The 16639-nt window shown below is 40.8% G+C and overlaps 1 protein-coding gene across 1 annotated transcript; it reads left to right on the forward strand.

The window, feature by feature from the left end:
• The first annotated feature begins 1098 nt into the window (after positions 1-1098).
• On the forward strand, positions 1099-15914 carry LOC107590621 (leucine rich adaptor protein 1-like). Its single transcript, XM_016279489.1, has 3 exons — positions 1099-1423; positions 1685-1894; positions 14723-15914. The coding sequence occupies exons 2-3, from the start codon at positions 1700-1702 to the stop codon at positions 15410-15412; spliced, it is 885 nt and encodes a 294-aa protein (XP_016134975.1). The 5' UTR covers positions 1099-1423; positions 1685-1699; the 3' UTR covers positions 15413-15914.
• Positions 15915-16639: the final 725 nt, after the last annotated feature.

Genomic DNA, 16639 nt, shown 5'->3' on the forward strand with positions numbered 1-16639 from the left:
ATGTAACTACACAAAAAAACAGACCATGCATATCAGCCATGTGGTAATGTGCAGTACAGACCACAACGTTTTTCATTATATGGAAACATAGTGTCAACTCACCATTTACTGTTCTGACTTGGTTGGCAAGCAGATTACGGATAGGATTTTAGTGGAAACATATTAAATGTCAGTCTAAGATGTGTTTAGCAGACAGTGTGGTGCTTGATATTCAACAGTTCCAGTCTGATGAGAAACTTCTCAAAATAATAATTTTGCACATACATTATTTAATGCAGACATTGTGTTCTGTACAGTTAGTTTTTCATCTTTTTGCTTAAGAATATGACAGTTTAGTTTCTCGTTTTCATGTGTTTCCAGGGCACATATCAAATTCAGATTCACATGAAGGAAATTTTCATGGAAATATGGCTAGATCTTAAATATAGTTTATAGTTAAAATACATATTCATATTCAAAATATCTGGATTAAATTCATTTTGTAAAACAGTTTGTCATTAGCCTACTTATTGTTATTAACTAGCTATTATAGTGATTAAGGTAACACTTCATTTTACAGTGTCCTTGTTACATGTACTTACTACTGTATATCAATAACAGCAAATTATCCATAATTACATGCAACTAACTAACCCTAACCAAGTAGGCCTACATGTTGTCAATTAATATTACTCAGTAGGCCTACTTAAATGTATAATTACACTGTAACAAGAACACTTTAAATGAAGTGTAACTGTGATTAATTACAATTGCGCGAGATACAGGTGCATCTCAATAAATTAGAATGTCGTGGAAAAGTTCATTTATTTCAGTAATTCAACTCAAATTGTGAAACTCGCGTATTAAATCAATTCAGTGCACACAGACTGAAGTAGTTTAAGTCTTTGGTTCTTTTAAACACGCGTTTCACAATTTGAGTTGAATTCTTGAAATAAATGAACTTTTCCACGACATTCTAATTTATTGAGATGCACCTGTATATAGGTATAACAAAGGACTATTTTATAAAGCAGGCCTATTACCAGGTTAACTTGTGGGAGTGAATTGTTCATTTCTACGGTCGCGTTTACTCCGTTGTTTACGGCAGTGAACTTCTGCGCTCCGCTCGCTGTCATGCAGGTGGAATTCAGTCCAGCAGCCGTGTGATTCAAGCACATCAGGACAGACATTCAGTTTGAAGAGAGCTCCTCTCCAAACCTGACTTCATCTCCGAGCATCACATCCACAATATACCTCATCACAGTCATGGCATCATCAGCACAGCCGAGGAGTTTGAACAGCGCGCAGATCGGATACATTTGAACGACGATCTTCAGAGAGACTCGCATCATGCTCAGGTGGTCTGTCTTTCCCACTGAAGGAGATCACACAGGCTGCGTTTGGGACAGAAAACAGTCGTGTGAATGTTTAGAATATTAATCAGGTATGACACTCTCGTGTGTGATGATGCGTTCAGCTCAGTTGACGCATGTGACGTGTGTGTGTTTTTGGACCAGACATAAGCGGATTTCAGCAATAATACTGAATGACTGTTATATGTTTACAAATAATCACAGGATGTTGCGTGAGATTTTTTAGGCGTAATACTGTATATCAGTGGGATGCTTCATAACTTAGTCAAGAAGCTAAACATTTTTAATCCAAAGCAATTGGCTTTCCTTTTCCCCTCTTTTCTTTTAAATAGATCCTTTTTATAATCATGGAGGAGAGCAATACCTGTGAATCAGTACCAGATTTAAAGGATCTGGAGTTGAAAGTGGGGAGAAAGACCCCAGAGGGGCTCCTGAAGTGGATGAGAGAAGAGCACAAAATGATGTCTCATCAACAGACAGACAATAATGAGACAGAGAAGAAGGGCCTGGATGAGAAGATCCGAAAACTTAAAATGGAGATGGTAAGAGCCAATTCTACATATCTATAGCTATTAAACTAATAAATCAACTAATTTAATTTAGCCTACTTCCATCAAATCTATTATAAATTTATATACTGTATTGTATTTAACCTCAACCACATTTATACTCTATCTCAAGCATAAAATGAATGAAGGGTGACAACAGAGAGTCAAAAAATGTGTATAATATGTGCTAGTTTTATAAATGTGTGTGGATGACTCTCACAGCAGTTATGCTACATGGTGAATTTGTTTCTCCTTTTTTATGATTGCTTGTTTTTTCTGTCACATATCCATAGAAAAATTCCAGTGTAAAGCTCTTATATACTGACTATGATTGTATCTTTTCATAACATAACTCCCAAGAAGAAGCCTGCAGCATGTTGTTGTTGTTTTCTCATTTTGAAGGGTCCCAAACCACATTCCACAAACTAAATCAACCAGAAGCAAAATAATTTCTCACCGCATTGCCAAACAGTAAATAGTGTGTTGAAACATGACCCCAAAACTGTCATACAGGCAGTAATGTTTTTAATGAACGGATGAATTGCTGGCGGCCACATATCTGTGATGATATTGATGTGAAGGAGTGGCTTGAGTTTTGGTAAAAGATTTGCTGCTGTTTTCAATGGTCATGCTTCATACTGTAAGTTCAAACGCTTGGGGCTGATACGCCCTCGGTTGTATAAAGAATTGTTGTAGTTAGGGAAATGAGCTTGTTTCCCTGTGGAATGCAGTGCCATTAAGCAAATGGACCCTGATGTTGTTGCTATGGTGCTCTTTACTGAGTGGGAGACTTTTGTAAAAGGCCCCAAAGCTGTCATGGATTATGCTACTGCCAGTTGCATTTCTGATTTTTGGAAGGCAGGGTTATGAATTTGCTGCAGATACGTCTGTGATCTTAACATGCCAGTGGTTTACTGCATCAGCCCATATCTGTGTGTAGACAAGTCTGTATGTGGTTTCAGATAAAAAAGGTGAAGGGTGCTAAAAGCAATGTCTTGACTTTTTTGTCCAAATATGTGTTTATTATCGGTATGCTTTGGAAAACTGTAGTACAACAAAACAATTAATTGTGCTCTTTGTGTATCTAGAACTAAAGTGTACATGTGGTTTACAGGATAAAACAGAAATTAGAAGGTTTTCAAACTGCAGCATCGCAAGATGATCCACAGAAATTTGAAGAGAAAAAAGATTATCTTACAAAAACAAATAATATTTTTTAGGGCTGTAATAGTTAACTTGCTAACTTTTGAAATTAATTAAATATGATTAACATAATTTAGCACATGCACTGCATTTGACATTATAATGATTTAAATCTAATTTCTAAAGACTGCATGGATCAAGTTTTATTATAATTTTTTAAATATTATATAAACTACTGTTTAAATGTTTGGAGTCATTTTCTTTTTAGAAAATTAATAATTTTATAAAAAAGATGCATTAAATTGATTAAACATGACATTAAAGACATTGTTACAAAAAAAATCTAATCCAAATAAATGCTGTTCTTTTGAACTTTCTATTCAAAGAAAAACATTTATCATGGTTTTCACAAAAATATTAAGTGGCACAACTGTTTTCAACATTAACAATTCTGATAATAGCTACTGAAAAAACAGCTTCACAGCAGGATTAAATTACATTTTGAAATATATTAAAATAGAAGAAAAAAAATGCAGCCTTGCTGATCATAACAGACTTCTGTCACGACCGCTGTCGGAAGGAACACGGAGCCATGTCTGTGCCGTAGAAACTACATGGGGAGGCGGCTCAGAAGGAGGACGGACTTCCGGGAGGGGGCCGGCAGACAGAGTCCAGGGAGGTGACGAAGGAGGGAGGAGACAGGAGGGGCCAAGCAGGACCCAGGCCACAGCCGTGACAGCGACCCACGGTGGAGCCGACGGAGGGAGGAGCCATGGAGGAATGGCTGCTGACTCTAGGGGGCCGATCAACGGCAGTGGAGCAGGTGGCGGAGGAGCCCGAGGCGGAGACGGAGAGCCGAAGAGCTAGGGCGACAGGGAGGATCTGGAGGGCCAAAGCGGAGCAGATGTCGCCGGCGACTGACACGGAGGCGTGGATCCAAAAGGCCGCGGTGGAGCTGGAACGAAAGAGGACTGAGTAGGAGCCGAAGGGATGAAGGAGCCGAGCCGGAGGGACAAAGGGATGAGGCGCAGCCGGAGGAGTGGAGTCCCGAGGCGCAGGATGGTCGACGCCAGACCAAGGCAGAGCCAGAGGGACGAGGGAGCCTGGCGGAGATAGTGGACTGCTGGGCCACAGCAGAGAGGAGGGAGCTAGTAGCCATGGTGGAGCCGACGGGTGGAGGCGGAGGCGGAGTCCGGGGCTTAGAGGCTTGGGAAACTCCAGTCAGTCAAGGGAAACTCCAGCCACGGCAACGCTGGAGGATGGCAGTCCCGCGGAGCTCGCACCGTCCTGATGGTGGGCTGAGGGCGAGCAGAAGGGCTCCAAGACGACAGCGGTTTAGGAGGCAGGAGCGGGTGGGTGGACGGGCATTTGTGAACCTCCGAGCTTAACTTGGGACCAGGAACCCTCTCAGGGCTGGACGTGGGAACAGGAGCCTTCTCTGGACTAGACATGGGAACAGGAACTTTCTCTGGGCTAAACTCGGGGACTGGAGCCCTCTCTTTACTGGACTGGGAAACGGGAGCCCACTCAGGGCTGGACGGGACCAGCGGGGACGAAAGAGAGAGGAGAGAGGGCAAGTCGGGTTCCAGCTCTGTTTCCCAGTCTATGAGGTCCTCCTCGAAGTCCAGTAGTCCCATTTATTAATCAGCTCACCCTCAGCCGTGGTGCAGTGGGCGAAGCTCCACTCCGCGCTCTCTCGGTCCGCGGCATTCTACCTCGTGGCGAGCTTTGTTGCCGGCTCTCGCACCTTGACTGACGTCATTTGCCGCATCGGCTCCGCGGCGATTCATTGCTCTGTCGCTCCATACGGCAACAGCTCATCGGCCACGGCGAGCTCGGGCTCTCCGTCAGAGGCGGGCTCGGGCATGCACTCCACGCAGCGGGGAGATGGTGCGCTTGGCACTGGCTCCAGCAGGAGGAGGAGGTACTCGGCGAGATCCGCTCGAAGACCATCTTTGGACGACGGTGCTCTGCACGCGGGGTTCAGGCTGTCGTCATAGAACGCGCAGAGTGCGTCATCCGGGTATGTGGTGAGTTCGGCGACGGCCAGAAACAGTCTGGTATGATCCTCGAGCGAACGCTGGGTTTGCTGGGAACACTTGGCCGTCTGAGACGGCCAGAAACAGTCTGGTATGGTCCTCGAGCTAACGCTCCCCCTACTCCAGCAGGAGGAGGAGGTACTCAGGGCGGGTGAGGGGATCCATGGGGAGAACACAACGAAAACAAAAAGACACTGGGTAAAACGAGAAACAAAAACGGAGGGGGCACACGGAGGTAACTGTTTTGGTCAGGTCTTCTGTCACGATCGCTGCTGAAAGGAACACGGAGCCGTGGATAATCGAAATAGTCTATCCAAAAACACAGGGAACTGGAGAAAACACACAAACACAACATAATAGACTCGACAAAGAAACATGAGGCAAACTACACATTATATACTAGACTTGACAAGGGATAGACAGGTACGGGGAATCAACTAATAATCAAACTAAACGAGGACAGGAACATGACCAAATAAGGACAAACAGGAACAGAAACGGGCAAAACTGACACAGACAGTCCAGAATCCTGACAACTTCAAGAATATTAAAACATTTTACAGGCCAATACACTTAAATGGAAGTGTTTTTATTCTATTGACAGCTCTGTTTTTGGCAGTTAGAAATACAAACTGAATAGGCCTATGCCCAATATTTTTTGTTTAATATTTTAAACATAGTTCTTCATATATTAAAATATCTATAGCCACTTTTATATGTGTGGAAAGGAATCCCTCATAAGGGGATCATCATATTAGGGAGAGTACATAGCATCGATAAGTTTGAAAATTCCTGCCAATAAAACATTTGTAGTTGTGTTAAAACACTGGCTATAGTGGCTTCCAGGTAATTTTACAAATAGCACTCAATTCTAGAGTAGAGGGAGTGTTAGAGAATTGATTTAGTGTTTTAGTGTTCTCCTTATGCAATTTCACACTGTTCCCAAATAGTCATGCGCTACAGCAAGCCAACTGTCCTTGAACTTTAACCTCACATTGTGACCTGAACTGCTGCAGTCTAGTGACACACACACACACACACACACACAAAAACTCAAACTCGATTAATTCACACGCACCAGTATAATGTGAGACAGTGTAGACTTTTTCAGAAAAAACGTACAGAAATAAATGACTTTCATATCACTACAAAATGATTATCACTTCTGACTTTAAAACACTGGCAGTAATTAGGAAATCAAACAGCTTGTTGTTTATGTCACCTGTGATCTGTGTGAAGATAGCAAGAGAGAGAGAGAGAGAGAGATGTACTTGATGACTGAGCATCTTGGCCCCCGGTGAATGCAACTCTGTCTCCCTGCCTGACACAGATGGGAAACACAGGGGATGGTGTGCTGACAGATGGAGGAAAGGGAGATGACTCTTCCAGTCTGATAGAACGAGAAGAGAAGGGAAATGAGGGAGGGAGAAAGAGGGAAGGAGTAAGGTTGAAAGGGAGAGTGGGAGGACGTAGAGGTTAGGAAGGAATGCAGAGAGATAGAGTGCATGTGTGGTGCTAGATGAGAGAGAGAGAGCAGTGACATATTGGAATATAAGAGATGCTGTCAATCCTGTCAGTGTTGCTGTGTGTCAGCTGCAGTTAAATGAGTACAGAAAGTGTGTAAACTGTGCCATGGAAATGTGTTACTGTTTCATTATGCACACATACATTACAGTTTAAAAGTTTTGAGTCAGTAAGATTTTTTTTTCTTTTTTGAAAGAAATTATAATTTTAAAAAGAAATTATTACTTTTATTAATCTAGGATTCATTAAACTGATTAAAAGTGTTAAGTGGTACAAAATAAATGCCACAAAAATATTAAGCAGCATAACTCTTTTAAATATTGCTAATAATAGGAAATGTTTCTTTGGCACCAAAAGATATTAGAATGATTTCTGAAGGATCATGATACACTGACGACTTGTGTAATGGTTGCTGAAAAAGATATATATGTGTGTGTGTGTGAGTGTGTGTGTAGTAAATGCAGCCTTGGTGATTATGAGACACTTATTTTAAAAACATTAGATAATCTTACCAACCCCTAACTGAACAGTAGTGCACGTGTCCCATAAATAAATTTTCAAGAGCTTTTTTTTTACCGTTTATGGTGAAGTTCATTTAATTCAACTGAATACAATTCTAAATCAATTATGGGTGTTAATTATAACTTGTATCAGTTTAACATTAAATACAGTAAAATAGCTTTAAATAATGAACAAAAAAGAAGCTCAGAATCAATCTTCCATTGTGTCAAAGTCATGTGCCTTCCTGGGCTTTATCATAAACCCAGAGGGAGTACAAATGGACCAGAGGAAGGTGAAGGCAGTGCGGTACTGGCCACAATCTACCACGGTCAAGGAGCTGCAGAGATTTCTGGGGTTCACTAACTTTTATCGCCGGTTTATAGCCCATTTCAGTCAGCTGTCAGCTCCACTTACCTCTCTCCTCCGGTGAAAGCCTAAATCCCTCTCCTGGACACCCAAGGCCATGGAGGCTTTCCACGAGCTGAAATTGACCTTCTGCACCGCTCCTACCCTCACTCATCCAGACCCAAATCTCCGTTTCATGGTGGAGGTAGACGCCTCAACGCTAGGAGTTGGTGCAGTACTGTCCCAATGGAAGGGTGAAACCCCAGTACTCCATCCATGCGCATACTTCTCCAAGAAGATGTCCCCGGCGGAGCAGAATTATGACATCGGGAACCGCGAGTTACTTGCCATCAAGCTCGCACTGGAGGAGTGGCGGCACTGGTTGGAAGGAGCTCAGCACCCTTTCTAGGTGATAACTGACCATAAGAACCTCCAATACCTTCGTGAGGCTAAGCGCCTCAATCCACGACAAGCAAGATGGGCCTTGTTCTTGACTCGCTTCAATTTCACCGTATCCTACCGTCCAGGTCATAAGAACCTCAAAGCAGATGCTCTTTCTCACTTTCACCATCCTGATCGGTCTCCGGAAAGCCTGGAACCCATTCTCTCACCCACCTTGTTCGTGTGCCCTATAGAATGGGCACTCAAAGATCAAATTCGTGCCGCCACTCTGACGGAACCCGCTCCGCCGGGAGGTCCGGAAGGGAAGAGTTATGTACATACCACTCTGCGCCTCGCCCTTCTGGACTCCATCCACACATCTCCGGGATCGGGTCACCCAGGCAGCCAATGAACCCTCTCGTTCCTCCGGAGCTGTTATTGGTGGCCCAGCATGGCTCAGGATGTCGTCCTCTACGTCAAGAGCTGTTCGGTCTGTGCCATCACATCCACTCCATGCCGCCTACCAGAAGGCAAGTTGGTTCGACTATCCATCCCACGCTGACCCTGGTCCCATATCGGGGTGGATTTCGCTACAGATCTTCCACCTTCCAATGGATACACTACCATCTTCGTGGTTGTGGACAGATTCTCCAAAGCCTGCAAGCTAGTCCACTTATGAGGGTTACCTACTGCCTTAGGAGCGGCTGAAACTCTCTTCCATCACGTCTTTTGAAATTTTGGTATCCCAGAGAATATTGTTTCCGATAGAGGGCCACAGTTTACATCCAGGGTCTGGCGTGGCTTCTTCCATCTGCTGGGTGTCTCTGTCAGTCTATCTTCAGGTTATCACCTTCAAACCAACGGCCAGACCGAATGCAAGATCCAGGAGATCGGACGATATCTCAGAGCCTACAGCCATGAACATCAGGACAATTGGAGCCAGTATCTCCCCTGGGCTGAGTATGCTCAAAATTCATTACGACAGGAGACAACTGAATTAACACCATTCTCTGTGTGCTCTGTTCCATCAATCTCACCCAGATTGTCCTGCTCCTAGGGTGCGCGGTCGTCCTTGCCGTCAGTTACGGGTGCCAGGAGTCGCCCGTGGGGGAGGGGTTACTGTCACAGATTCACCAGCCACACCTGCCACACCAGCCACCTACACCAGATCACAATCACCAGATTACTGATTACGGACACCTGATTCCACTTACCATACCCTTTATCAAGCTTCTCACCTCATTCCCTTGTCGACTGGTCTCAAGGTTGCACACCTTCTCTGATCTCTCCACTTACCTGCCTGAATCTCAGTGGCTCCGCGTCTCTCTCTCCTGTTGGCATTCCAAGAAGGATTTAAGATAAGGACAGTGATTTCTCAGTTTATGAGCCTTTTGCCTTTTTATGTTTGAGCATTCCGTTGTTGAACCTACCTTCAGTTTATGGCAATAATGAAGCTCGGAATCAATAATGAAGCTCGGAATCAATCTTCCATTGACTGCCTCTCTGTCCAGTTGTGACCGTGTTTTCTTCACATTTACTGTTTATACAACTGACGTTTTTAATAATCCAAAACACTTACTGTAGCTTAGTATCTGACAACTACAGGACACTATAGTCTCTACAGAGGTGCATAACTAGAATAGACTATAATAATTAAACACTAATAACACATGAATATCTGGTGCAGTTTTGTCCCCTGCATTTTTAATTTCTAAACCTGACTGTGAAACAAGCACCACAATCATAGTCCATATTACTATGCCTATCCATATGATAGATGTGTGATACGGCAAGTATATGAATACACACAATTTGTGTGTACTTGAACATATTCAACATAGTTTTTGGGTGAACTATTACTTTAACTTATTTGTTAGAGATAACTGGTAGTTTGTCTATTTTTTTTTATGCAGCAGCTTTACTTATTACAGTATTTCACAACGGAATGGCCAAAAATAGCAACGTCAACATTCTTCACATACCTGAGTGTATGCTTAAAACCCTCCTGATCACAATCAGCTGTTATAACTAATGGTATAATATAGCTGTGCCTATTGTAAATCCACCACTGAGTTATAATATAGGCCTATTCATTTTAACATGCACACAGAGCTACGTGGTGTGGTGTGATACTTAACAGAGCAGGACACCACAGCATGGAAAATGAGCTCTCCAGAATTCCAGGGATTAGAAAACAGGACGTATAAGCTATGGTTTTAAGGAGTGGGAAAATGGAATTCTTCTGGCTTTGAGAATCTCCAGTGTGAGCCTCAGACACTGTGGAATGTTCTCCCTAAGGAGAGTCTGTGGGTCACTGTGTGGCTCATGTGGAAGAATGGAAGCTACATACTATTATTGCAGCAACACTGCACTGTATTGCATGGGGTTACAATGATATTGTTTTCATTTATTTCGCATTTTATGAGGCCTATTTAAGAAATAGTTCACCCAGATATATGTCTGATAATTAATTCATTATTTACTCACACTCATGTCGCTCCAAGCCCATATGGCTTTCTTTATTTGTGGAAAACCGGGGTACATTTAGAAGAATCTGTGCAATTACTATGAATGGGAACTGGATGTCTGAATTATTTGTTCACAAATTGGACTGATCCAATTTTCGAGTTCAATTCACTGACTCAATGATCCTGTCCAGATCCCAGGAAGGGAATATTGTCAGTGAACAATGACAATAATGGTCTGAGCTATCAAAGCTGGGGTTTCAAAGATATTGGACAACTTGTGTATGTGTAATAATTTTAAAGTGCTTTTGTGTCCTTTTCAAAGCTTGGAAGCTCCAGTCAGTTGTCAATAAGCAACCAGTACGTATTTTAGAATTTCTCCTTTTGTGTTTCATGAAAAAAATGAAAAAAAAGTCACATGGGTTTGGGATGGCATAATGACAAAATTTAGATTTTTAAGTAAACTGTACCTTTAACATTGTTGTCACTTGAACTTATTTGGACAAACAAAATACTACAGCCTCAAGGCAGCAGAGGTATTTAAGTTAAACTTAGAATTTGAACTGATATCTAAAGGTACCCGACACTGTACACAACTGTTCACAGTTTTTTAATAAATTAATTTATTCAGCAAGGATGCATTAAATTAATCAAAAGTGCCATTAATACATGTGCAGTGTTACAAAATTGTTGTTGTTGTTTTGAACTTTATATTCAAAGAATTCAGAAAAGTTTTCAAGGTTTCCACAAAAAAAATATGAACACATCTGTTTTTAAATTTCTTGTTTCTTCAGCACCACATCAGCATATTAGAAAGATTTCTGAAAGATCATGTGACACTGAAGATTGGAGTAATGGCTGCTGAAAATTCAGCTTTGCCACCACAGGAATGCATTTTAAAATAAGAAAAGTTATTTTAAATTGTAATAATCTTTCACAGTATTGTACTGTATTTTTGGTCAAACAAATACAGCCTAGGTGAACATATGAAACGAAAACATTAAAAGAATCCCAGCCCGACTCCAAACTTTGGAACAGAAGTGTATGTTTAATTCATCCGGGTCCTAATGCATATACACTAGATGCAGACAGACTGGAGTTGGGCACAGCCAGATCAGCGCTCACCACATCAGTGCTGAGACAGGGAGAATATTTACGAGTGTGTTCATTAGTCTCAGCAACTCAGACTGGGGTGCCGACATGAACCCAACCCACACCAGAGCAGAGTTGTTACAATCTGTTCTCTCAATCTCTCTCGTCTTTTAGCTTATGTATTTACATCTTTCCCTATTTGCTGTAAAAATGCTTGTTTGTCTTTGCCTTCTAAATTCAGCTTTATTTCCCTCCCCCCTCACTGCCTCATTTGTTCTTTTTGTATTCCATGCTCTCTTTTGCCGAAATGTTCTCTTTTGGTTTTTTGTACTGTAATTAGTGTGGTTGACGTCAGCAGTGCACTATGGCCTTTAAATTACACAGAAGCCTGGATGTATAGGATACTGCCCATTTATGGCAGGCTCAGTGCACTTAAACTGATTTATCTCATCCTGGTCTCAAGCTGGCCCTGAATCTATTGGCATTTTGCACATTATCCACATTTAAACATCTTCCTTTTTATCAAAAATGGTCACAATATGTGTCAGAAGGTTAATTAAATATAATTTTCCACCATCATGTTGTTCTAAACCAGTGTGAGTTTCTTTTTCGTTTTGTGGAACACAGAAGAAGTCAGAATCAGCCTCAGTCATCATTTACTTTCACTGTATGGAAAAAAGATGCCGTGAAAATTAATGGTGACTGAGACTGTCAGTTTCCAATGTGTTCCACAGAAGTAAGTCATTTGGGTTCAGAAACGACTTGAGGGTAAGTAAATGATGACCGAATTTTCCTTTTTGGGTGAACTGTTCCTTTAAGAATCGCTGTGTGACCGTAGCTGATGGGGTGCAGACAGGGCAGTATCCGTCAGGGATTGTGGGAGCCAAAGCACTGTGGCTTTCATAGGAAGCACTGACTATTTGATGAGCACTGTTTTATGGGCTAAAGAGCCGTTTAGTCAGTCAGAAGAGTTCAGGACTTTGTATATCATATTACATGTGGTAAATGTCCAACTTCCTGACAAAAATGTTTATCTGCTGCCAAAGGAAGCTTCACAACATATTTCTAAAGGAAATGTTTGACAGATATACTTCATAAAATGAGAATACATTCCAAAAGCAGGATCTAATGATGAAGGAAGTATCTAATATATATTGCTTTAAGTCAAAAGACCAACTAAAGAATCAATAGCATCCATTTTTACTCTCTATTGATTTGCCCCAGGAAGTCCAAGAGGAAGCTAGTGAGGTGAATGATGATGAGCTTATGTATAACAACATCTATCTATCTATCTATCTATCTATCTATCTATCTATCTATCTATCTATCTATCTATCTATCTATCTATCTATCTATCTGAGCACTGACTATTTGATGAGCACTGTTTTATGGGCTAGAGAGCCGTTTAGTCAGTCAGAAGAGTTCAGGACTTTGTATATCATATTACATGTGGTAAATGTCCAACTTCCTGACAAAAATGTTTATCTGCTGCCAAAGGAAGCTTCACAACATACTTCTAAAGGAAATGTTTGACAGATATACTTCATAAAATGAGAATACATTCCAAAAGCAGGATCTAATGATGAAGAAAGTATCTAATATATATTGCTTTAAGTCAAAAGACCAACTAAAGAATCAATAGCATCCATTTTTACTCTCTATTGATTTGCCCCAGGAAGTCCAAGAGGAAGCTAGTGAGGTGAATGATGATGAGCTTATGTATAACAACATCTATCTATCTATCTATCTATCTATCTATCTATCTATCTGTCTATCTATCTATCTGTCTATCTATCTGTCTGTCTGTCTGTCTGTCTATCTATCTACCTATCTGTCTATATATATATATACTATATACTGTATATACATTTAGATGGATGGATACTTCATTTACTTTGTTTGATTTCATTTTTATTTCAAGCAGATTATAGTTATTAATATTCATTGCCCTTAGAAGTCCTTTCATTCTTTTGCTAAGGTTTTACTTTTATTTAGACATCAAGTTTAGATGTGTCAGATGAAAATTGCTTGGCCCATTTGCTGTGGGAAACAGGAAGAGAAGAGTGCTTGACAGAAATGGATATTGTCAGGAAGATCTATAAATCTCAACAGCATTTACAGTAATGGACCTCCGGCTCTGCAGTCAGCATAGGACTCCAGTCATGCTTGTGAGCCTCAGACTTAATACAACAATCAGCACTAATCAGAATGCCTTTAGAGCATTTATTAAAGTTGTCACACTTCCTAAATGACAAAAAAGCACCATAAAGTGGACCATACAACAATGCGCTATATTCCAAGTCTTTTAGAGACATTCAATAGCTTTGTGTAAGGAACACACCAAAGAACTAATTTGCTCTAGCAAATCAAATCTTATTCACATTATTTGAATATTGAAATTGAGCACATTTAAATATATGCAAATATGCATGAAATGACAAAAAAATAAATTTTTGGGTGTACTATTCCTTTATACAGTTTTAAGAATTAAAGTTCCAAAAGAGGGGTTTCATTGCAATAGAAGAACCATTTTGGGTTCCACAAAGATCCTTTCAGTGAACAGTTCTTCAAAGAACAATGTTAAAGGTTCTTGATGGAACCATAAGGGCCTTTCACACCGTGTAGTTCTAGGAACTAGCCAGCATGGTGGTTCCTAGAGAAACAATTGCCCCGTCAGGCTGTTTTCCTGGTTGCATTTGCACCAGCAGCAGGAACTCTGAAGCGGCCAAAAGTGATGTCTTTATTTGCGGCATTTACAAACGTCAACAACCGGTGAATGGAGGATGCTGTAATCGGAGCTGTTTTTGTTGTGTGTCGTGGGTTTCATGATAACGGAGGCGGAATGTAAATGCACAATTTACGCGATTGAAAGAGCATGAAATCTGACTTAATCTATGACAATTTGCAGTGTTACATATCATTAAGGCTGAGAAAAGAACACAACGCTGCAGACAACAGGTAGCTTAATGTCGTTATCACTGTTTTTCATGTCCGTAGAGTAAATATATTTACATGGCTTTTTCGTATGGTGTTTCGTATGCGTTTGGCCAATCAGTGTAGACTTACATCACTGATAGTTCCTATAGAACAACGAACAAACAAACAAAGTTCCTAGAACTAAATACATTCCTAGTTCTTGTGGTGCGGACATGCCAAAAAGCGGATACTTCTGCAAATAGTTCTAGGAACTATAAAAAGGTTCCTCAGGTGCAAAAGCCACTATAGATTCCAATGAAGAACCTTTATTTTAAAAAGTGTAGTGTGTACTTTTGTTTAACTAGTTATGATTGTTGAAAAATGTCTTGATGTCCATGTGTATTTCCTCTGCCCAGGCTTATCTACGAGCAGCAGACGTCAAGATCTTGAACCAGTTGCTAGCACTTCACGAGGGCATCGAGGCAGTGAAATGGCTCCTGGAAGAGCGTGGTGCGCTCACCAGCCGCTGCAGCAGCCTGACCAGCAGCCAGTACAGCTTAGGCGAGGGTCCCGACACCTCCTGGAGGGGCAGCTGGAGCAGTCTGCAGGACCCCCATGACAAACTGGACAACATTTCCATTGGCAGCTATCTGGACACATTAGCTGATGACCTGGATGAGTACTGCCCCTCTAGTGGGACTGATTCAATACTCTGTGCCACCCCCATGGGGACAGATGGCTCCAGAGGTACTGGAGGAGGAGTGGGAAGTTCCACTGGATCTGGAACCCGATCTCCACAAGTCAAGTCCGATGCCCCTAAAGAAGAAGCTCAGGTTTGGAATAAAGCACCGTCTGATACATCGAGACCGTACCAGCCCAGCAAGACAAATGGAATCCTGGACAAAGCAGTGAAGCAAATAGTCAGACCAGATTCGCCCAGGGCTTGTCTCGCTGAGAAGCTGGGGAAGAATCTGAGCCCTAAAACAAAACCCTACAAGAATGGCAAAGTTGAGTTGGAGAGCTGCAAAATGAACGGCAAAGTTCAACTGGAGTATGACGCACACTGGCGTTGGGTGCAGTCGCAGGATGATGTGACTTTTTTGTGATAATATATGCATGATCAAGCCAAAGGTGTTGATGGGAGACTGCTCTGCTTCTCTATTCACCACTGAGCTTTTGTTTGTACACTTGGATCTTTGATTAATTTGAGGCCAGCTTCTCAGATCTCCTGAAATGACCTCTCAAGAGGTCAGCAACGGAAAAGAATAAGGAATGGAAAGAAGCTTAGGCCTGTGGGTGGTCAGAGTTTAAAAATCCTGAATTGATGACATTATATACTCTTTGTCAGGTTGTGTAGATGTTTATGGACGCATGTTTCAAATGTGCATTTCATATGAGATCATAACCTTTTATGTAATGGCATCTATTGATTCAACACAACTATTTATTAAGTCAGTAATTCAGGACTTTATTGAATATGTCAGTATATTAATTTCATTTAAATGATGTGGTTTCAATCCTATGTACTTAGGTTATTTTAAAACAGTTCTCAGAAAGATTCATAAAGGTTTTTTGCATTCTACCATTTAAAGGTTTGGGGTTCTTATGCTCACAAAGGCTGCATTTATTTGATACATTAAAAGCAGTCAAAATACATTAAAAGCAGTAATATTGTGAAATATTACAATTTATAGTAACTGTTTTCTATTTCAATATATTTTAAAAAGTATTTATTTATGTGATGGCAATGCTGAAGTTTAATATTAATGCTTAACATTTTTGTGAGAACTGTAATAAGCTTTTTTTTTCAGGATTCTTTAAATAAAAGTCATCAAAATGAATATTTGAAAAAAATGCAGCATTTATTTGAAATTGAAATCATTTGTAACATCTACTTAATTTCTTTCAAAAGCGTGCACAAATGCTCACATTTTACATTTCTTTAATATTTTAAAGTGGACCAAAGTTTATATAGCTAAAACAATCTAAAAGCTTGAAAACACAACAACTTATTTTGTTACAAAATCAGATTGAATAGATTTTTTTATGCTGTGTCTGACCATTTTGTTTGACCTTTCTGCTGATTATAATATGGACAAAATAAAGTGCAGCATTTGCTCTTAAACTGTAGGGAATGTTTAAATCATGCTTCATTTTACTACCAAAGTCTTAAATCACCTCACAGTGTGTTCCTCTGAGTTAACATCTAAAGGTCAAAGAATAAATCCATTCTAAATACCAAGCATGTTCCCATCTGTTACAATTTGACCCTGAGTCCAGAATCGGCAACACACTCGAGTTGCATTTGACAATTAATTATACAACAAATATAT

Source organism: Sinocyclocheilus grahami, unplaced genomic scaffold (assembly GCF_001515645.1).
Source record: "Sinocyclocheilus grahami isolate Dianchi unplaced genomic scaffold, SAMN03320097.WGS_v1.1 scaffold131.1, whole genome shotgun sequence".
Taxonomy (NCBI): domain Eukaryota; kingdom Metazoa; phylum Chordata; class Actinopteri; order Cypriniformes; family Cyprinidae; genus Sinocyclocheilus; species Sinocyclocheilus grahami.

What these genes read in the sequence shown, in the direction of transcription:
- LOC107590621 (XM_016279489.1), top strand. Translation starts at nt 1,700, where the DNA reads ATGGAGGAGAGCAATACCTGTGAATCAGTACCAGATTTAAAGGATCTG. An exon ending in GAAAACTTAAAATGGAGATG is followed by an intron (nt 1,895 to 14,722) that starts GTAAGAGCCAAT and finishes TCCTCTGCCCAG; the next exon opens with GCTTATCTACGAGCAGCAGA.